General features: G+C 31.4%; 1 protein-coding gene across 1 annotated transcript in view; it reads right to left on the bottom strand.

Moving 5' to 3' along the window:
• Stxbp5l (syntaxin binding protein 5L) overlaps positions 1–24,641 on the bottom strand; it is a 326,221-nt gene that overhangs the window by 213,618 nt on the left and 87,962 nt on the right. Inside the window, exons 6-7 of the mRNA XM_026395287.2 lie at positions 21,129–21,263; positions 17,649–17,712 (exon numbers count right to left, since the gene is read on the bottom strand). Of these exons, the coding sequence (XP_026251072.1) occupies positions 17,649–17,712; positions 21,129–21,263 (199 nt within the window). The remainder of the gene's footprint in view (positions 1–17,648; positions 17,713–21,128; positions 21,264–24,641) is intronic.

Below are 24,641 nucleotides of genomic sequence, written 5' to 3'. Positions count from 1 at the left end.
ACATGCCATGTTCGTATTCTAATTTAATTTGAAATATATTGCAATTTCTGTTTTGATTTCTTCTTTGACATATAAGCTATTGAGAAGTATGGTGCTTAATCACTAGTCATTAGCGGGATTTCCTATTTATGTTTTTCTTATTGATAATCTTAATTCTCTTAAGTTTAGAGAATATATTGTATATTATTTTAACTCTGAAATTTTTGACATATATTTTATAATTCAGCAAATGTAAATCTTTGGTAATACTTTTGCTACTCCCTGTGTGTGCTTGACAATAATATGTAGTCTTTAAGGGTTGGGTATAAGTTTATTAATCATGTGGTTCAAATTTTTGTTATTCTTACTAATTGTCTTTATTTGCTTATTTTCTCAGTAATTGGGAGAAGTGTAATAAAATCTCCAGCCACAATTGTGAACTTAAATATTTTTAATTCTTTTCATTTTGCCTTGTATTATTTTTAAAGGTAGCCTTATCAAATCATACATACAAAAACACACATACACCAAGGAATCTTGCAAAGTGAAAAGATGGTTCAAATTTGCATAATTTTCAGGTAACATGGTACTATGTGAAGTACACTGCCTGTACACTATAATGCTATGTCATTAGATATATGCAAATTTAGGATTGTTATTTTTTCTGCTGAATTATTATCCCATTTTATTTTCCTTCTATGGAGAAGTGGGAGAGAAGCGATGGCTAGCAATTTGTTCTTATACCAGTTTCCTACTCTATTTAATTATACATAATACATTTACTTATTAATTCTTTTAGTGCTCCTACAAGGATAGAAAATTTTTCCATAACTTATCAAAGTGTGATGTAAATTAATACTTTTGTTACTCTCTGGAAATTATAAGGAATATATTATTCAGGGTTCTTCACAGAGAAACAGTGAATATGGTAGGGTGTGTATGTGTTTGATGGAAATTGGCTCATGTAGTTATAAAGGAAAAACCCCACAAAACGTCATCTGTGAAAAAACTTATGGGATTGAATTCAGTCTGAGTTTGAAGGCCTGAGAATCAGGGGAAGGAGAAGCATTGATAGAAGTCCCAGTCTGAAGGCTTGTGAACTTTGAGCTCTGATGTTCCAGAGCAGAATATATCAGCTCCAAAAGAGAGTAAATTCACATATTGAAAAGGACCAAGCTCATTCAAATGCTCATCTTTTCTTGAAACCATCTAGATGCACTCAGAAATAATGTTTTGCTGGGTGTGTTGGCACATGCCTGTAATCCCAGCAGATCTGGAGGGTGAGACAGGAGGATTGCTGGCTCAAAGCCAGCCTCAGCAAAGGCAAGGCGCTAAGCAATTCAGTGAGACCCTGTCTCTAAATAAAATACAAAATAGAGCTAGGGATGTGGCTCAGTGGTCAAGTGTCCCTCAGTTCAATCCCTGGTACCAAAAAAAGGAAAACAAAGAAATAATGCTTTATCAGTTATCTGGGTATTACTTAACTATTCAATTCAACACATAATGAATTAACCATCACTATGGCCTTAGAAGTTAAATTCAATAAACTTCAGCCTCACTTTTTACCTATTTTCCCTTGTATTTTAATCCTCATTATATTCCCTGAAGTCATTATCATTATTTATATGAAATATTGCCTCAGTTTAACCAGTCCTCTTTGGTTTTTATTCCTTCCTTCATTTCTGTTCTTATATAATGGATAAATTTCATTTTCTTTCTGAAGTCTTTTAGTTTTCTCCTTAGTGCATATTTGCTACTCAAGAATTGTCACAAATTTCATTTGTTGAAGACAATGAATTTGATGTTTTTAAAAATAATTTTGTAGAGAATTCTGTATAGGCAGTTGTTGTTTTCCCTAGCCCCTTGAGAATATCACTCTATTGTCCTCATTTCCCATTTTTACATTTTGATATCTGCTGTGAGAATTGCTTCCCTGCCCCCCCCGACCCCCATGCTCTGAATGCTTTGCAGATTTTTCTCTTTGATATGCCTAGGTGGACTTTATATTATGCCTCCTTTGTGTCTGTAATTCATCTTGATTTCAAATATCTCATCAGTTGTGGAAAAGTATCATCCATTAGTTCTTGAAATATTATTACTGCTAAATTTTCTATCCCCTCTCCTAGATAATGTATTATTCATATACTTGTTCAGTTATCTTTTCATTTGTTTATAATCAGGTATTTTGTTTTTTTATTTTCCACTTCTCTGGCAAAATTCTCCATGATTTAGAGTTTACATTTCAATCAGTTAAAATTGTGTTAAAACTGTAATTCAAATCCCCTATTGTTCTGTTTCTACTTTGTTTGTTCTATTAGTTTTTGGTCTATTCTGATCCTTGTGTCCACCATGTTATTTGTTTTTATCAGGCAATTAGGCTAAAAAGATCAATTTAATCCCCCAAACAGTCTGAGATTATGTAAACAAGGATTTCTAGCTGGCTTTCCTTTTATCCCATCATCTTCCAGGACCATCTTGCAGGACACTCTGCTTATCTTCCCAGTTAATGACTATCGGTTTGGCCACTTAGTATCTCAGCCACTCTCAGCCACTGTTATTTAAAAAGGGAAAGGTGATGCCAAATGTTTGGTCATTCTCTGGAGCATTCAAGAAGACTTTCAAAAATATCTTGTCTATATTTCCTAGTTCTTCCAGTGGGATGATGATTGGAAACAAGGTAATCCACCATTAGCAAGAATGGAAATATCACAGGTGTTAAATTTTATTCAAAGATTTTTTCAGCATCACATAGAATGATAATATTTTTCCTTAGATCTACTATTAACACATTTTCTAATAGTATATCCTTGCATCCCTGGAACAAAACACCATTTATCATAATGTGTTATTTTGTAATGTACTATTGGATTCTGCGTTCTAATATTTTATTTAAGAATTTTCCATTGATATTTTATTTTATTGTAGTAAGTACACAAGATCTCTTATCAAATTTATAAGTATACAATACCTTTTCCTTGAATATACATATAATGTTGTACAGCAGATTTCTAGAGCTTATTCATCTTGTTTGATTAAACTTTTAAGTTCATTGATTAAATTTCCATTACTGCCTCCCCCAGGCCCTGTCAATCATTACAGTTTTATATTCTCTGAATTTGAATGTTTTAGATACCTTATACAAATTGAATTGTGCAGTATTTGTCCTTCTGTGACTGGCTTATTTCACGTAGCATAATATCCTCAAGATTCATCCATGTTGTCACATATTGCAGAATTTCCCTTCTATTTTAAGGGTGAAGAATATTCCATTGCATGCACATACCATATTTTCTTTTCTTTACTTATTTGTCAATGGCCATTCTGGCTGTTTCCACATCTTGGCTACTATGAATTACAATGAATATAGAAATACATATCTGTTTGAGATCCTGATTTCAATTTTTTTTAGAGTATATCTCTAGAAGTACAATTGCTGAATCATATATAGTTCTTTCTTTGTGTGTGTGTGTGTGTGTGTGTGTAAGGAACCTCAAAAATGTGCTCCATAGTAATGGAACAATTCACAAGTGAATACAAAGAATTTAGTTTTTCCATATCCAATAGACATCTTTTTTTTTCTAACTACTAACCATTGTGACAGATGTGAGGTAATCTCTCACTTGTGCCTTTGATGTGTGTTTCTCTAAAGATTGTTGGTATTCAGACTTTTTTCATATACCTATGGATCATTTGTGGGCTTGTTTTAGTTAAATATCTATTCAAGTTGTATCTCCACTTTTAAATCAGGGTATCAGCTTTTTTTAAATCATTAAGTTGTAGGAGGTTTTACAAAATATACTTTTGAGAATAACCCTCTATCAGATATATGGTTTTGAAAACTTTTCCCATTCTATCTGTTGCCTTTTCACTCTGTCCGTTTTCTTTGCAGTACAGAAGTTTTTAAATTTGATGTAGTCTTACTGTTCATTTCTTATTTTATTTTCTGTATTTCTGGTGTCATATTTATAAAGCCATTATCAATATCAGTGTCATGAAACTTTACTCCTAGGTGTTTTATAGCTTCAGGTCATGTTTAAGTCCTCAATTTTTTTGAAATGATTCTTGAGTATGTTATACGGTAAAGGCCCAATTATATTCTTTTATATATTCTTCAGTTTTTTCAATCTATTTGTTGAACAACTCTCTACTGTGAATTCTTGACACTGTCAATCCCACTTAATCATGGTGCATAATCCTTTTAATATGCTGTTGGCTTCAATTTGCTAGTATGTTGCTGAGGATTTTTGCATCTATATTCATCCCAGGTACTCACCGGCAATTTTATTTTCTTGTAGTATTTTTTCCAGCTTTTGTGTCAGAGTAATGCTGGCCTCTTAAATAAGAATGTTAGTGTTCCCTTTTTTTCAGCTTTGGGAAGAGTTTGAGAAATATTCATGTTAAATCTTCTTTAAATGCTTGGTACAATTCATAGTGAAGCTATCTGCTCTGGGATTTTCTTTGTTAGGAAGTTTGGGGTTACTGATTCAATTTCCATACTAGTTACGGATAAGTTCAAACCATTTATTTATTCATGTCCTGTTCTGGTAGGCTGTATGTTTCTAGGAATTTGTCGATTTCTTCTGGATTATAATTTGTTGGTATGTAGTTGTTCATAGTAGTCTCTCATGATTCTTCTTATTTCTGTGGCATCAGTTATAAATCCTTTCTTTCATTTCTGATTTTAAGAGTGTTCCTCTTTTTTTTCTTATATTAGCTAAAGGTTTTGCTATTTTATTGATCTCTTCAGAAAATCAACTCAGTTTTGTTGGTTTTTCTATTGTTTATTTCATTTATTTCCATTCTAATCTTTACTTACCTCTTTCTCTACATGTGCACTTAGTTTGATTATCTTATTCTAGCTCCTTGAAGTAAAGTTAGGTTGTTTCGAGATCGTCCTTATTTTTTAATACAGGCATTTATTGCTAGAACTTCCTTAATAGTGCTATTTTTGCTACATCCCATAATTTTTGGTGTAATATGTTTTGTCTTGTCACAGGAATTTTCTAATTTCCTTTTGATTTCCCATTGAGCCACTAATTGTTTGAGAGCATTTTCCATATATTTATGAATTTTAAAGTTTCCTTCTCACTGATTTCTAGTTTTATTTCATTGTGGTCTGAAAGGATACTTCAAAATCTGTTAAGACCTGTGGCCTAACATGTTCTCCATCTTTGTACTTCAGAAGAATATGTATGCTGCTGCTGTTGTATGAAAGTTCAGTATATATCTATTAAGTCCCTTTGATCTATAGTATTATTCAACTCCGTTCTTTCCTTCTGATCTTCTATCTGGATAACCTGTCCATTATTAAAAGTGGGTTTATTGAAGGTTCCTGTGAATATATTGCCATTTCTTTCTTCCCTTCATTTCTGTCAATGTTTGCTTTGTATATTAGGCACTTTGGTGTTAGATGCACGCATATTTATAATTATTATTTTCCTGGAAGATAGGCTCAGTTATCATATATAATATCCTTATTTGTTTTTTGTGATAATTTTTACTTAAAAGTCTATGTTGTCTGAAGTCAGCTATCCCTCTAATCCTTTGGTTAACATTTGCAAGGATTACTATTTGCATGATATATCATTTTTCATCCTGTCACTTTTGCTTTTGTGCCTTTAAATTTGAGGTGAGTTTCTTTCAGACGGTATACAGTGGGGTCTTAATTTTTCTAAATTTATATAGCCACTTTTCAATGGGAAGTTCAATCCATTTCCATTTAAATTAATTATTGATGGGGAAGGACTTATTGTTATCATCTTGTTGTTTTCTGTTTGTTTTGAAGTTCCTTGATTTTTTATGGATATGCTTTTATTCCTTTTACTTGCATGTAACTTCTACAGGCATTCTTTGTGCAGATAGCTAGCTTAGAGGTTACATAAAATATAACATTCTTTTATCCTGATAATAACTTAGGTTCAATGGTATACAAAAATTCTACACTTTAATTTCCCCTACCCCAAAACACATTTTATAGTATTTTTTTTCGCAATTTCCATCTATTAATATTGTGAATCTTTTAGTAAGTTTTAAAATTATACCCATTTTTGATAATTTTTTAACTTTTATATTATTCTTAAGTGATTTAACTACCATCACTACAGTTAGAGTAAATATAGAGACAAATAAAAATTACTATAACTGTTTCATTGCTTTTTTTCTGCTATCTTGTTGCCATTCAGCACCCTATGTTTCAACTGGAAAAACACCTTAGCATTTCTTATAAACCTTTCAGCTTTTGTTTGGGAAAATATTTTTCTTTCATTTTTGAAGGGCAGTTTTGCAAAGTATGATATTCTTGGTTGGGTTGGTTTTTTGTTTGTTTTCCCTCTTTTCACACATTGAATATATCTTCCCACTCCCATCTGGCTAGCAATTTTTCTGCTGGAAAAACTAGATAATCTTATGAGGATTCCCTCTTATACAGAAGAACACGGCTTTTTCCTTGTTGCTTTCAAAATTCTCTTTAATTTTTGACAATTTGGTTATAATGTCTCTCCGAACAGATTTCTTTGGATTTATTTCATTTGGTGTCCTTTGGCCCTTGGATTTGGATATCTAGTTTCCTCCCAAATTTAGGAGATTTCTAGTAATTATTTGATTAATTTCAAGTTCCCCCAACCTGTTGAAAATAAATGCAAATCAAAGGAATAAACTTTGATTCTTCATTTCATCTCCTTCTGAACTTTCTGTGATATCCATATTGATCCATTTGATGTTATCCCAAATCTCTTAAGCTTACTGTTTTTTATTATTTTTTCCTTTTTTGTTCCTCTAAATTATTTCCATGACCCATCATTGACTTTTGTGATCCTTTCTTCTACTTCATCTAGTCTGCTATTGTCATCTCTCAGGAATTTTTTCAGTTTAGTTATTTTCTTCAGGTTCATGATTTGTTTAGCACTCTTAAAAATTTTATCTTCGTTGAAACTTTCATTTTTTTCATGCATAAAATTTTATTGATTCAATGAGTATCTTTATGAGAGTCATTTAGCTGTCAGGTAAATAAAATAAATCTGTTTCATTGGAACTGGTCTCAGAAGAATTATATTGTTATTTTGGGGGAAATTTGTCACATTCCTTACTTTTCTTTAATCTCTTTGTTGGTGTCTGGCACTAAACAAAACAAGCTCATCTCCCAAGGTCCCCTAATTGCTTCCCATAGGAGAATTCCCTCACCTGGGAATTCTCAGCCTGGCTGAAAACTCTGAGGGCCTCTATAATTCTATCCCTTCCTATAAAGAAGCAGGCAGTGGTGATTTCTGTCTGTTCTATGCTAAGCCAGTCGGTGTAGCTATGACATCTATCAGTCTAAACCACCACCTTGGTTCTCCCCATATAGCCAGATTGTGTCAGACTCATCAGAGATTTAAGTCAGTAAGACAGATACTAGTTTTTAGGTATTCCCAGAGAAGTGGGAAATTGAACATAGAGATCAACTCTTTCCATCATAAGAGGCAAGCAAAGAGAGCTGGGATTTTTTTTTAACCTGCTATCTCTGTGATAAGTAGAGAGAGAATCAATGGTTTTTATCAACCTGAATTGCTGTCTGCATTCTCTCCTGGACTTACAGATTATGTCAGACCCTTCAGTACTTCAAGACAAAACCCACTCCTCTGGACATCCATTTGGAAAAGCTGGGGTGCTGATATATGATCAAAGCCCTTCCATCCCGTGGGCAAAGCTGAGGACTATGAATCTCTTTTTTGTCATAGAGTACTACATATAGCAGGATCTCTGGTGAAAGGTTATACTGAATTTCCTTACTGGCTTTGATGAAAGATTTTATGTTCTCTGAGGGTGCAGAAACCTTTTAATTAGCTTATTTTTAACAAAGAGAATCTATACATAAACTATGGTTGAATCAATGTTTATGAAGAAAAAGAAGGCCCAGCCTTTCTACTCTGCCATCATTTATATATATATTTAAGTTGTAGATGGACACAATACCTTTATTTTATTTATTTATCTTTATGAGGTGCTGAGGATTGAATCAAGGGCTTCACATGTGCTAGGCAAGTGCTTTACCACTGAGCTACAGCTACAGCTCTCTATTCTACCATCTTGATGATGCTATTATTTTCCATAATTGTCTTTTTGTGCATCTTCATAATTGAGTTGTCAATTTTATAAATGCCTCATAGAAATAACTTTCAAATTTTTGTTTTTGAATCTATACTGGAAATAAGGTGCAGTAGATATTTTCTGTAATTGAACAGACAATAAATATTTAAAGCTTTCCAACTATAATCTCCAATAAAACTTTAATTAGAACAACAAGAGGCAGGTCCGACTTATCCCACTGGCTATAGTTTAGCAATGACTGATTTTGAACAGTTTATATAGCCCTGAGATTATCCAGTATTTGAAATTTTAGCAAATTTCCCTTGCAAAGTCATCTAGGTCTGGTGTTTTGGAGTAGGAATAATAATTTAATACCTTTCTAATTTTCTTAAATTTTCCGTTTCCTTTCGTTTTAATGTCGATAATTTTCCTAAGGAATTATCCATTTTACCTAGCCTTTTAAACATACATGCTTTGAGCTGTGTAAAATAATTTAAGTGCTTAAAATTTTCCATTGTTATAGTATAAATCCTCCATGTTTGCGTTATTTAGTGTATCTTCATTTTTCACTATTTTTATTGGTTACATATTTTATGCCCCACTAAATGAAGTAGTATGTTGATTAAAATTAGGAGAACTAATTTAGGATCTGCTTTTACTTTTACCTTTGTCTCTTTTATTTGCTTTTGCTTTATGTTCTTATTCCTTTTTCCAGTTTTTTTGTGTAATAATAAATTTTTGCATTTTAATTTACAGTTTTCAGTAACATAAATATTAAAAGCTATAGGTTATTTATAGCAACTAGTTTAATTATTTCCCATGGATCCTGATATGTAAGCATTTACTACTGTTAAAGGTTATTACTCTTAAATTTTTATTTGTATTTTATATTTGTTTATATTTGGTTAATGAAGAGTTTTAAAATTTCCAAGTACAGGGAATTTTTTAAAATTTTTAATTATTGTGTCTCTCTATACAAAATATACAGTTAAGTGTATTTCTGTGGCTCTATCCACTGTGACAATTTTCTTTTCCAAGATTATTCAGGGTCACCCCCAGTGGAGATCTAATTGAGTAGTCGTCTGTGTTTAGCTAGTGCCAATTAATCATTGGACCTGTATAGGAAGAAGGCATAAAGTCTTTATTTTTCTGTGATTTGGTTTTAAATGTTTCCCTCCCATCTCATCCCATGAGATCATCTATGTAGGTTCAGAGAAATACATTGCTACAACAGATCGGCTTCTTTTACATCTAATGTACTCATGTCTTTTGGACAGCTCAACAAATGACTCCTCAATGTACTATTTTTCCCACCCAATGTTAAAACTTAGTGAATATGGCAATATCTAATTCATAAAGGACAGCTCAGATTACATAGTCATTTAATGTCCCATGGTTCAGTTTCTACAACAGAGAGTAGCTACTATGACCCACCTAGTGGGCCTTCCAATAGAATAGTCTTACCTACCAGATACATTAAGCTCTATCAGATCTATGAAATTATGGTTTCCAAGTAGGGTAGAGGCAAGATAGCTTGCAAAACAGCTGTAAGTTAGTAAAGAGGCCCCTTTTTCTCTAGGCCCTACTTAAAATTGGCATGCATTTGGATGACCTAAAAATTCATTCACAGCGATAATTTCAAGAGCATTATATTCTATTATCCAAATCCCAAAAGGCCCACAAATGTGACATTTTGGGGTAGGAGTAATAATTTAATACCTTTCTCATTTTCTTAAATTTTCTGTTTCCTTTGATTTTAGTGTTGATAATTTCCCTAAGGAATTATCCATTTTACCTAGCCTTTTAAACATATGCTTTGAGCTGTGTAAGGAAGTTCAAAAGAGGACAACAAGTAAGTAAGAGGAAGTACAATAACTTATGCTTTTACTTAAATGAGATGTCCTTGTAAGCCTCAGACCATAAATCTAAAAAAATCACAAGCAGGACAGTCTCCTGACTCTATGATTTATTTTTCACCCGGTGACAGATAACTCTTACGAGGTATATAGGCACTTACAACTTTTGCTCACCCATTTTGTATTATATAATCATCAAAGGGAATTTGTGTGCTTTCAAAAAAATGTCCAGATAACCAAGATTCCTCAGGATTATATCTTAATGGAGATTAAGAAAAATAGCGTAATCTGTGGAAAGATTGTAAACTTATATGACTGTCCCTTCTTATAAAATCAAGCTGATGTTGATATTTTCTGATGATGATTATTGATAGATAAAAAAAGATTTTACTAAATCAGTGTATATTAAGTACCACAGGAGGTGCTGATCTTCATCCATAAAAGTATCTAAAACAAGGCAAATGTTATTGAAGCTATCACTTGACTAATTTCACAGTGGTTTACTATTACCAACCTAGATCCATGTTGTTTTTTTGGCAAAACCCCAAAAATTCAGGAAGGATTTATCATTCCTGAATGACCATTACCATTTTATCGTTCAAGTCTAATTTTTTCATCTCCCTCAGAGGTGCAACCTTGTTTCCTAAAATAATCTTGGCAGAGGCAGGCAGGAATTTCAATTTTCCCTTCCTATTACAGCCCTAATAACAATGTCAGGAAAATAATACAAGGATTAACTCAGTTACTAAGCACATCTGTCCAAATTATACATTTGGAAAAAATGGTTGGGTGTATTTATACACCCAGTGGATCTACTGTGAGCTTTGTCTTGAGCCCAGACTCCATTTATCACCTGATTACTTAGTTCCACACACAGTTAGTCCCTAACCGGAGGACAGCTATGCTTTTTGGATCTCCCAGTAGGAATGTCTGCTCTGACTCTATACCTATTATCCTGAAATAATAAATAGCTGCTCCTGCAAATGACTATAGATATTCCTATAATTCCTATATGTGCTTATGAGGGAATTTCAGGATCCTTCTTTAGAGAGAACTGACTGCTCTTTTTAACAATTGATTCTGGATCTCTGAACTCACTTGTATCTGAAAACATGATGAGATACAATAATTTTACATTTTGGTGGTGAATATCAAAAGCTAAACTTCTCTTGATTTTTTTCTAATTATGCAAATCAAACAAAATTCAAGTAAGCTGGTCACCTAATTCTGCTCCTAGAAACATCATCATGTATTTGTTATTATCACAGAGTTCACGTTTTCCACTCCAACTTTGCCACCTGTTATGGTAATTTATATCCACACTGCCAGATGGTTAAATATTGCAACCTGGCCTCTATCTAGCCATAATATTTAATCCTCATAGATTTATGGACACTGGCTCTCTGCCATTGTCTCCTACTGTCAACAAAGGCCTAAAAAGGATAGTCACTACCAAGTCTCTCAAAGATACATACATTTACAGAATATTCCTCATTAAGTTACATAGGGACAGTGTCCTTAGGCCTCAGAGGGAACATAGTCATGAAGTGAATAACCAGGGAAAACACAATATGTTCATTTTAAAATTATCATCTCCCCAAGTCTTCTGATCCCTTCTTTAATATTATGCTAAAAGTTTCTGATATCTCTATTTACTATATGGCTTTGTTGAGTCCAGGCTTCCAAAAGCCAACCCAGAAGATTACTAAGACCAGATAAAAGTATCGTTGCCAAAGTATTAAATTCCAAATCATGGGTGAGTGCCCCATTGTAAATGAACTCTCCTCTATGTGCCTCCACAAGTTCAAACCCTCAAAAACCACTCCCAAACAAATTCCCTTGGTGACTGATAGTATTAGACAGATCCTAAATTCTTTTGGTGGAATTATACTTTCATGTGTGGTCTATTTGTTCATAGAGGAGGACTTATATCTCTGTGTTAGGCTGTCCTGAGAGGTGATTCTGGTTATTGGCCTGAAGGTAATAACATTGAAGGTGGTCTTACAAATATAAATAATCATCATCATGCAAAGCAACTAACTCAAGTGAAGTCATTACACAGTCTCCCAGAAAAGAGAAACTCTTCTCCCCCAGAAATGGTAAAACTGGCACCTCTGTTGGTCAGAAGAAGAAGAAGAAAGGACACAGAGAAGACAGTCATGTGAGGATAAAGGCAAAAATCTAAATTGGAAGAGGCAAGGAAAGATTTTCCCTTAGAACCTTCAGAAACAGTGTGGCCAACAAACACCTTGATTTCAGACTTCTGGACTCCAAAAGTAAATTTCTATTGTTTTAATTCACCCACTTTGTGGTAATTTGCTATGACAGCCCTATAAAACCAATATACCAAATGTTAGGGTGATACTCTTTATTTATTGAGGCTCTAACTTAAAAAATGAGACTTCTCAAAGCTATGCATTTGGTCTCCTTATAAACAGATCCTGGATCTATTTTTAACATTGATTCCCTAAATCAGTAATTAACTTCTGATAAGATGTAGGCAGAATAAAAAACTACTCAAAATATCAACAAACCATAATCCTCAAAACCTTCAGATACAGTTTTTTAAAAAGAAGGCATTTTTACCCTCAAATGTGTATCTTAAGATTCGGCAAATGACCCCAATACATTATTTTGTGAGATAATAAAAAGAAAAAGAGTGAATAACTTTCTCCAGATGTAGTCATAAAGATATACAATGATAGCTGAAGAGTCAGGAGATGTTCCACTGTTGACTTTGAAGATGGAGAAAGGAAGCTACAAGCCAAGGAATATACACAGCCTCTGAAAAGGAAAGAAATCATATTCTTTTCTAGAGTTACCTAAAGGAATGCAACCTTGCCATTACCCTGATTTTAGTTCAATAAGACTTCTGTGTTAGACTTCTGGCCCAGAGAACTGTAATAAATTTTGTTGTTTTAAAAACTACTAAATTTTTGATAGTTTATATCAGTAATAGAAAATTAATACAAGTACCATCACAGAAAGCTATTTTATATAATTATTACAATTATCATTGCCCCCATATAAATTAAGTGCCACAAGTGCTTATCTCCATCATCTTATCTTTGGAGCAGCCTCTCATCACAGCTAATATCATAAGAAAAGGTTCAAACAATTGTGATGTGACTATGTGGAAGGATCCAATACCACTCTGCTTGGCACAATCAACAGATTATTTTATTTTAGAAAGGATACAATTCAACTCCAAAATTACATCCTGAGAGTCTACAATTTAGAACAGGACTCAATAAACTTTTAATGTAAAAAGTCATATAGTAAATATTTTTGGCCTTGAAAGCCATGTAGTCTCTGTCACACATGTTCAACTTTTCTCTTATGGAAAAACCGCAAAGACAATACATTAGTGGAGGAACACAATTGTGTTCTAATAAAACAACAACAACAACAAAAACAGCAGGCAAGATTTCTGACTCATGGACTATATAGTTTCTAATCCCTGACATATGGTAATTAGTATCTTAACCATGGTTCTATAGAAAAAAGCCTGAGACAGACTTAAGAGTTAATATTTCATGGAAAAGCGCAATCCTAGTATTGCAATATTAAAAGAAAAGCAAACTAAAGCAAAGAAGCAACAGTAAGATAATTCATTATCACTCTATTTCATGAGAAGAAGCAGAAAAGATAGAGGTAGTCACTTAGCAGGTATTTCATCAGTATGGACTTACAGGATGTCTCTGAAAGTTTATATTAAAAAAATGATTCAGAATAGCCAAGTGAAAGGGAAGAAAAGAGGAGGAATTTATTTTTGCCAATTGTCTAATACCAGTCAATGATTCTCCACAGGAAGTTCACATTCCCCTCACTTCAGAGTCATGTCATCCCTTTTAGCAACTATTAAGGAAGCCAGATCTCAGGACTTATGTTGTGGCACATCTTCCAGAACCAATGAGAGGAGCCGGAGACTCTGGGTATAGCTAGTCCATTTCAGGAAGGAGTACTGTATGAAGTTAATTAACCCTGCAAAATCCTGAGGTAAAGCAAGCAGCCAAGGGTTTGGGGGATAAGAAAAGTAGAGAGAATTTGAAGAGACATACTCATTACTATATTCAATACTGGTATTTCAGTTCAAGAGCTCCCTTTTCTGTGTGATAGACTAATACACAGTTTCTTTATAAATGATATCTGGGGAGAAAGATGGTCCATCTGCTGATTCTATGATATTATTTCACTTCTGTGAAACACTTCTGTGGAACTTTGTTCTTTCTGTAACTTTACCATCAAGCCTCTGAGGGAACCTTGCCCTCCCAAGTTGAATTTATCCAGAAATGCAAAAAAAAATTTAAATTAGACAATATAATAACATATTTTACCAAATTAAACAATTAAGGGATAGTCAAATCAATACATGTACAAATTCAATACCATTCAAAAATTAAAAGAATACTGGAAATAGGTGAAAACATGAATATCGTAAAATCAAAGAACAGCAACAAATATCTTAATGCTGAAATATTGGAAGCATTTTCTGTGAGGTTAAAAACAAAAGAAAGTTCCCACCAAAGCCATTTATATTCAACACTACGCTACAGTCCTAGCTGGGGAGGGGGGGGGGATGAAAAGAAAGAAAAAGGAAAGAAAAGAAGAAACAACTTGATCACATTTGTTATGCTTTTATGCATAGACTATGGCAGAGAATCTAAAGACAACTATTAAAAACAAAACATTCAAAATATACTTGAATAAAAAATAGTATTTTATACACTAGTAAGAATCAATCAGTATTAAACTGGTTTTAAGAAAAATTAATTAGAGCAATCACTCTCTAAGGTACATAGAATTAAACTAGCAAAAGATACCTAAGACTTATGAACAAAAGTTATAAAGTTATAGAAAAACAAAAATAAATATACAAAACAAAAATAAATATATGTTCATGGATAGAACAAACATGCTAAACATAAATTTTCTCTCCATGTTCAAATTTCAAAAAAAATCTCTACTGGATATTATATGGAGCTTGATAAACTGATCCTAAAATCCATATACAATATAAAGGGTGAGAATAACGAAGATAACTTGGAAGAAGAAAAGGGACCAGCTTACCAATTATCAAGACATTTTGTAAGTGATTATAACAAATAAAGTGTATCACTGATACAATAGATAAATCATGCAATAAAAGAGAAAACCCAAATGATCCACCCTCAAGATGGAAATTTGATGTGTGAATAAAGAGTCTTACAAGTCAGTGGAAAATAGATCCAATAAATGATAAAAGTATATCCCTATATCAAAACAACATAAAATAAATTATATATAAATTTTAAAACTATTTATGAAATGTAAAGGCTTAAAACTGATTAAAAAAAAGTAGGGTTGAATTTTTCTCAGGAATGGAAAGATTTACTAGATATTAAAAAAAAGGTATTAATCAAATGAAAGACAGATAAAATTGAATACATTAAAATCAGAAACATGGGCTGGGTTGTAGCTCAGTGGTGGAGCACTTGCCTTGCTTGTACAAGGCATTGGGTTCAATCCTTAACACCACATAAAAATAAATAAATTAAATGAAGGCATTGCATCCATCTACAACTAAAAGACAATTTTTTTAAAAAAATCAGAAATTTTTACATGATAAAAGATGAAAAAACTGGTCTATAAGAAGTAAAATGAGTATTCAAGGTTATGTTAGTAAGAAGTGGTGCCATGATTCAAATAAATTGCTTTTTGATGTCAATGTTCATTTATTTTACATTCCTTTTAATTTGTAATTACACAATTATCATACATTATATTCTTTCATGAAAATTGAATAATACAAGGAAAATAGAAATACCTTTTACCATTTCCCCCAATTCTAATTTCCAGTCTATTCCCTAGATTTGTATATATCCTTTCAGGCTTTTATTCTTAGGCTTGTGAATATAGAAATATAAGTGCATTGTTTTAGTGGTTTTATACCTAACTGCTCAGAAACTTTTCTCTTAAAAAGGTGTCTTAAGGAGCTTTCCATTATATATGTATCAGCATTCATTTATTCAATTTTCTATTAATAGACCTTTAGACTGCTTTAAATATTTTGTCCCTTAAGGCACATAAACAGTTTAGAGATCTCAAATAGATTTTCTATGTCAAAATGAATAAAAAACATATATATGTTTTAAAAAGTTGATGATGCTATGTTTCCCATAATGGCATATATACGTATTATTTAGTGCCTTTTCCATTACTTGATATTACTAATGTTTTTAACTTTTAATATTTTGTCAAACTTGATGGGGGAAAATGATATATTGTATTTCCCTAATTGTTAGTGAAGCTGTTTCCTCCTTACTTCCAAACACTGCTTTCTACAGGTAATAAATAAAAATATCTTTCATCTTTTTAACTCTTTTCTAGCATACTGACGTTCATATTTCTAAGTATATTTATATTGCTATTTCTTGCCTTATTAGACATTACTATTGATTCCTTACTACAAATGATGAAAATTTAATACAATTTCTTTATATATTCTGCATGTTCATTATTTGCCTATTATATGGGAAATATTACCTCCTAATTTGCTGTCAATCTCTTATTATGATCATCTTGAAAATTTTCATCCTGAAAATTTTTAGGTTTTATGTGTCCCTACTCCATAGTAATAATCTACATGCTATAATTTCCTTAAAATACTTTATGACCTATAATTTTAATGTTTATGTATTTTCTACTCTGAAATTTATTTCTGTGAGCGGCATAAGGTAGAGGTTTACTATTTTTCTTCAAAATGGCTAGTCAATTGGTCAAGATTGATTATTTAATAAGTTAATTATGTATTCAAATACCTTCTCTAAAATGTACAAAACTTCCCAAAATACCTGAACCATTTCAGGAATCTATTCAGATCCACTGGTCTTCTAGTATATCATTGCACCAATATCACACTGTACTTTTTTTTCAAGAATGGAGTCTCTTAAAAACTTACTTTCTCTGATGAATTTTAAAAGTATCTTGTGAATTCTACATAGTACATAAACTCTGTTCACACCTAACTGGAATCTATTCCATTTATGGATCAATTTAAAAAGTCCAATGTTGATATATTGGATGGACTTGCTTTTCAGATTTAATTTTTGTAGGATAACTCATTATCGTAATAAATCTAACTCAGTTTCTATTCTTAAAAATAAACAAAAATCAAACCTACACTAAATAATTTATTAACATTTTCTATAGGATTTAATAAAAATTATGCACTTAAACATATTACTTATAGTGGTAATGATGCTTTAGATTCTTTCATGTTATTAACTTTGTTTCCTTCCCATCAAAGGCAAGTTATGAAATAATCAAGATGAACAGGATTATTTCTGTACTCTGATAACATTTTCTATAATAGTACATATTTATGAAATCAAAATTGGCTAATTTACATTATTTAACATTGGTCATTTATCACTGCCAAACTTTAATAACAGAGACAAATGACATTGATAATCATAAGTTTAAGCATAGAATATTTGAAAATGAAAGCTGTTTTACATGTTACCTTCCTCAAAATTCCACGAGTATTTACCAAACTTAGCTTTAGGTGAAACTCAAGACTTAATTAGGAACCATAATTAGCACAAGTAATCCATTCACTCATTCATTCATTAGCTCATTCATACAGTCAACAAATTTTAAGTTTTAGATTACACTGAATGTTATGAATGCTAGATATTAGACATGAAATAAAAATAAAAAACCTGTTTTCAAGAATGAGTAAAATAAAAATAATAGTATTGTACTCACTTTGCCTTCATCTCTTGGGCTATCACTTAAATGTACAACAGGACCTGGATGAGTCTTGGTGGACCTGTTAAATCAATTCAAAACAGCAATCAAAAAATAAATACTAAAGTACCTGACCATTACACACTGAATAAAGAAAGTAGATTATGATGGAATAAATATGATGCCAATATTCTGGGGTTAAAATGAGATTAATTGAGTTTCGGGGTTTTTTCCACAAAGTTCTGTTCTTTATCCTATTAATGCTTTTGAAGTAGTTGTGATTTTTTAAAAATCAGATTTAAGAACACTGATCCACATAAAAGTGGGACTTTTATTATCTTTTATCTGATATATGTTTCTGAAAGTTTTAAATTATATATACAGCCACAAAGCTGAGTCAATAAATCTGTTTCAAACAACTACAAAGTATGTACCTGATTTCCTTAGACATCAAATCTTTGATTTTGTCCCTAAAGAAAAGTATATTTTGATTTAAAAAGAAACTCACTCTAGTGATAATCATTTTACAAAAAACTTACAAACTGGGGAAACTAGTTTATCAGTTATGTCTCATTTATCTGGTTATCTGTGCAATCAATAACATAATTATGACTCAATATCACACTATCAAAGAAACTTGTCAATATGACTTTAATTCTCTTATACTCTAATATCTGCTATGTTTAATAATATTTAGTTTAACTAATGTCATTGTTGAATATAATTATGTTATAAAGATGATATGATTTGATACAATCAGAGATTGTTTATTGCTCAATTTTCCATAGCCTTTTTTAATAATGTAATTGTTCGAGGTTAATCATATTATGATTAAATTGGCATAATTTTAAGCATCCATGAAAGATTCTTCACAAAACAATAAAGAATATTTAAGTCTTAGATATTATTTGGAATCAGAGAAAAGGGCCAAATTAATTAATTCTAATTCCCCTAATACTGACTCCTCAGAGTGATCCATAGGAATAAATATAGATTCATTAGACATTGATACATTTTTTTAGTGGATTCATTCTAAATTTTCTTATCTATACAGGGAGAGAAATAGCACTGACCATCCTAGATAATTGTGAGGATTAAAATTATATTCATATGGGATAAGAGTGTGGCTCAGTGGAAAAGTAATTGTTTAACTGGCAAAACAGTAAATATTCAACAAATACTACATATTATGATTATTGTGATAATTAGAAATCAGAGTTATGACTTGCATTCTAGAATATATGATGGAAGAAAAACTAAATAGGGATTCATAAAAGGTTTAGAGAGATTTTGGTAGTTCTTTCCACATTTCTATGTAACATACCAATTATACATAAGTGAAGTGTTCTATAACAGATATAAATGATTCTGATAAAGGTCAATGTCCTTAAGTTATCCTTTAAAATCTAATAATAGCCAATAAATCAAAATCCCCCATCTGACCCATAGGCTTGATTGTACCATATTTACCGAAGTACTCTACAATAACTATTAGAGTTACAAGATGTTTCACATAAAGAGTATTCCATATTTAAAAGTTTGGGAAACTGAATTAAAGCAATTTTTTTCCTATGGAACCTCTTAGAGTATGTACTATGCAAATGGGCATTGCAAATTGGCAATATTTTCCAAAATTATTGGTATATTAAATCATGTTCCATTGGTTCTAGTAAGGGAATCACTGAAATATACTTTGGGAAACAGCAAGGTGCTTCCTTTCAGACCCTGAGACTATATAACATGCCACTTTAGAAAATAATCTAGCATTAAACTTCTGTTATTTGTAATAAAATTGTTAAGAAGAATTTTTTAACTTAAAAGACATCAAAACTTAAGGGAAAAAAACGTTTTCACAGTACTACCTAAACTATCTACATTTTGGCATACTATGTATGACTTTTTCTCTAACTATTAAACTGTCAAAACTCACAAAACACCACTATCAGAACTTATGATCATGAGAAATCAACCTAAAAAGTATAAAAGCATTTGTGGACTCTAGATTCTGAAAATTCCACAAAATTTATTTTGGATAGAATTACCAATACACTTAAATTCATGTAACAACACCTAATTAATGCCCAGTGATTCTTCTAGATATATCCTTACTTATCTTCCTCCCATTCACTACAACAACTTCTTGATAGTTATACTGTAGACTTTTCATCATTAAATATTAAATATTAATATTCCTTGGTATTCTGTCCTAGGCTGTCATCTATTATCATAAAACCCATGATAATGAATTTAAAAGCCCAGAGGAACAAGGCAGGTATTGCATATGAACAAGCTGAACTGTCCCAGGATAAATGTTTTTAAAAATATGCAATAGTGGAACATTAGAACAAGTAAGAATAAAACAGCTCATAACTGATTATATTGAAAACATAAATGAAAGTTGGAAATTAATAGTAGTAGTGTGTAACTATCACATTAATGTCAATCAGTAGCCACTGTGGAATGCATCAAAATTAAAATATGTATATATACACACACACACATAAAGAAAAATAAAAGAACAATATGCAAAGATTGTATTCTAGAGCAGTACTTAATGTAATGTGGGAGGGACAACTATCTCGAATAAATGACCCTTTAGATCAGAATAAAAGAAATGTTGTAACAAGAGTATAACTAGTAACAACTTCCCTATCAAGCAATGTACATGCATATTAAACATAAGAATTAGAAAATATTTATTGTAAAGGCCAAAGTCAAGCTTCATAACACCACAATGTTTTAATCAGAATTTTGGAGAATACTTTGGAACTTGTTATACATATGAGAGAAAATGAGCTAGCCTCAAGTCAAACATATCTTATTAAGGACCTAATAATACATAGAGAACATAAACATTTGTTACTCAAAAATTGCTTTATGAATAACCCAGGATAATTGCTTTTCAATTTACTAAAATAGATGGCTTAAAATTCCAAAAAGTTTCACATTTGGCACATTTCATGATTTATATGTGCAGAAACTTAAATATTAGTGCTTAAAGCCTGAGCAGTGATTACTATCGACCACATATCAAAAAAAAGCTGTGTGTATCACAAAATGAGAGATTTTGATAAAATGCTGCTACCAGTATTAAAAAAGTATTAAAAAGCATTATTAAAAAGCATGTGCATTGAACATGAAAATTTTTACATAAAACAATTCATTCCCACCAAAAGTGGTTACACCAGAGTTGATCATAACACCAGATGCTTTCCATGTTTAACCTGTGGAATGATCCTATTTTAGCATCAAACTAGATATGCGTGTGTGTGTGTGTGTGTGTGTGTGTTTGTGTGTGTTATATGGAAAACTTCAAATTAACATATTAATACTACCAAATCTATTTTTTAAATCATTTAGGGTTTTATTTTGGCTGAAATTTTCATTCAAATTAATTATAAAATAGCAATAGATGTGTCAAATAACTCTCATCAATATAATTACATAACTATATAAAGTATTTAAGCCAAATAAAATTATATTCAAATTCAAACTTACAGTTCAATTGCCTTGTTCCACATGATAACATATCCAGAAAGAATGAAAGATTCAATATTTACAATATGTGTATTTCCTCTTTCTGTTCCAACATAGAGCCACTTACTCTGGAAAGGTAGATGACAGTAAGTAATTCTGAAAGAAAGAAAATTATAATTAAAATATCTAAATTTTATATCTGCTCAGCAATATCTTTTCCTTATAATTATTAGGTATTGATAGCTATGTATACCATAAGATTTACTATATGCTAAATTAGTATTTAGTTATTAGTAAGAAGATATGGAATAAATAACATTGGATATCATTAAAAACGATAATCACAAGTGTCTATATATATATGAATTTACATTATTTCTTTTTAAAACTTTTAACATAAAAGTATATATTAATAAGGTATCGTGTAATAGTCAATACATGTTTACACTGAATAATGTTTAAATTAGGGGAAACACCTATTCCCTCAAACATTAATCATTTCTTATGGAGAATAACATTAAAAAATCCTTTCTGCTAGCTTTGTGAAATGTACACTACATTTATTGTTATCTGTAATCATCAATCTGTACATTAGCACCCCAGAGTTTCTTGCTTCCATCTAACTGAAACTAAGTATCCATTAGTCAGCCTCTTCATATTCCTCCCTGCCTTCTGTGTCCCAGCCTCTGGTAATCACCATTCTATTCTCAACTCCTATGAGAAAATAGCACTACAAAACAGATATATATTTCTGTTTTATGAAGAAGAAACAGAGGCAGTTTTTTTAAAAATTTTACTTGTCTAAGACCAAAATTACCTCTTTCTACTAGGCCATATTGTTCATTATTTAGATAAGATTAACTTCAAATAGAAATTATGTACATATAAAACATAAATTTCAGAGTTCACAGAGAAGTGGTAGCTATATCAACATAAAACTATAAATTATTTACAGTTTCCAAATATGTAGCACTTTCTAGTAAAAAGAAAACTTGAAAGGTCAGAGATCCACTGTATTCTTCCATAACTCTTATTGTTCTCTTGTTTCCCCAAAGGGCTTTCTGACCAGCTTTGGGATCTGCTCCATAGCCAGAGAAACCAGGACTCTTACATAGTAAATGCAGGAGTTTACCAGAGTCTTCAATTCACAACATAATCAGACTCTCTAGTTTGGCCTAATTGTACTCGGTAGTACTATGTCTTAAAACTTGAGAATGAGAATAAGTTCACAGTTATTTCTTGCTAAAATATCTTGTTGATTAAAAGGTCCTAAAATTTACTTAGAAGAGGAGTCAGTAAATTGGCAAAAGAGCTGAACAAAATTCTGACACTAAACAGATCATTTTTTTAAAAAAAAGAATGTGAATGATCAATTTATCTTGTAACCATTTGGAATCTCCAATTTATATTCTCTGTTTTGTTCCCTGAATTTTTAAACAACTTCCCTCTTGTAACTAAACTCCACCTATTCAAGTATCCTACTGATAACATCCTACATCTAAAATGCTAAAAGTCCTGCAATTAGAGTTAACTGACAATATCGTTAATGTGTAAACTGTAAGACACTGGGCAATTTTGATTAAAACTTAACGTCTAGAACTACTGTCAACAAAGGGATATCTAATAACAATGCATAGGAAATAATATGATGGTCATGTTTCTAGGCAATGAAAGGTTAATTTTCAATTCAATCTTCAGTAGGAAGAGGAGGAAATTCATTTCAAAGAGGATTTAAGATCCTCTTTTGAATCACAGGAAGACTATAGAAAATCCACAAATGAAGACATAAATACAGAGTTTCAAATAAAAACAAAGGAAGATTCAATATTACATGTATATTTCAGGGATTAACAAGAAAAGTCTAAGAACTCTAGTTTCAGAAATGAGAATTGAATCAAGAGGTAGAATTCCAGTGTAAACAGACTTTGTAGTACAATAACAATTAAATACATGAAGAAGATCATAACAAGAATAGAAATAATCCTTGAACGAACAACTACATTGTTTTCTGGTCTAAGGAGAAACTAGAGCCTTAGTGACAAAAAGGTGTCACCTTCTATACAACGTCCAATGTAAATGTAGTGATTAATTTGACTATTTAACAAAGATTTCTAGGCTACCAGAACTAATTAGAAAAGAGTAGTGTGATGTACTTAGGATGATTGACATAGGTAAGGGAGAGGGCATGGTTATACTTATGCTGTATATTTGATAATCCTAATAATTGATATCTTTATATAATTTAATTAATTATATTTAATAGTTATACCTTAATATGTAACTTATTTCTACTACTACCACTTGCTGAATGAAGAATTTTTTGTAGTTGCTACATGTGAACCTTGAAAATTATTCTTGTTTCTATGTTTGTATTTTCTCATTTTATAATAAAAGGACATTCTTAATCTTCCATACAGTCATCTATTCAACTTTCACTGAATAACTCTTAATATAAAGCATTGTTCTATATTATGACACCATATTTCTTTTCCCTCAAAAATCATACTACCTAATGAGAAATGAAATAAGTAGACAAATAAGAAAAATAAGAGTAAAGTGTGTTGATTTTTATAGAGAGTTCAAAGGGAAAATTTATTACAGCAAGGAAAATCGAGGAAACCTACTGTAGCTCCATTTGAATCAGACCATTAGAGACCAAAGCACAATAATATATATATATATAACCTTGCACAATATATATACTATATATATATATATATATATATATATATATATATATATATATATTGTGCTTTGGTCTCTAATGATCTGATATGTGTGTTTATATGTGTGTGTGTGTGTGTGTGTGTATGTGTGTATAAAGCTAAAATAATGTACAGACCTTTGAAAACTTTTTTCTGATCTTCAATTTGACTTACTTTTAGAAATTCTATAACTTATGTAAGAAATAAGATCTAAATATTTCATACTTCTTTATGCCCATAAAAAAATACAAAAATAAGACAGAAATAAAACTCAACTAAAATTTAAATTAATAACATTAATATGACAGTTGAATTTTTTTATAACCTCACGATATGGAGCAGTTCCATTATAGAAGTATAAGAAAGTCATTGATTTTTGCATGTTGATCTTGTATCCTGCTACTTTGCTAAATTTTGTTTTATTGACTCTAGAAATCTTTAGGTGGAGTATTTTGGGCCTTCTGAATATAGACTCATGTTGTCAGCAAATAGAAATAATTTGAGTTCTTCTCTTCCTATTTATCTCCCTTTGATTTCCTTCTCTTGCCTGATTGCTGTAGTTAAGAGTTCAAGGACTACAGTGAATAGGAAGGGTGAGAGGGAACATCCTTGTCCCTGATTTTAGAAGAAATGTTTTCAGTTTTTTCTCTCTTCAGGATAATGTTGGCCTTGGGTTTTTCAGATATAGCCTTTGCAATGTTGAGGAAAGTTCATTTTATCCTAAGTTTCTCTAGTGTTTTAAACATGATGAGTGCTGGATTTGTCAAATGCTTTTTCTGCATTTATTAATCATGTGATTCTTGTCCTTAACTCTTATGTAATAAACTGC

Source organism: Urocitellus parryii, chromosome 2 (assembly GCF_045843805.1).
Source record: "Urocitellus parryii isolate mUroPar1 chromosome 2, mUroPar1.hap1, whole genome shotgun sequence".
Taxonomy (NCBI): domain Eukaryota; kingdom Metazoa; phylum Chordata; class Mammalia; order Rodentia; family Sciuridae; genus Urocitellus; species Urocitellus parryii.
The sequence above is the reverse complement of the archived record's forward strand: the minus strand, read 5'-3'. Positions and strand labels throughout refer to the sequence as shown.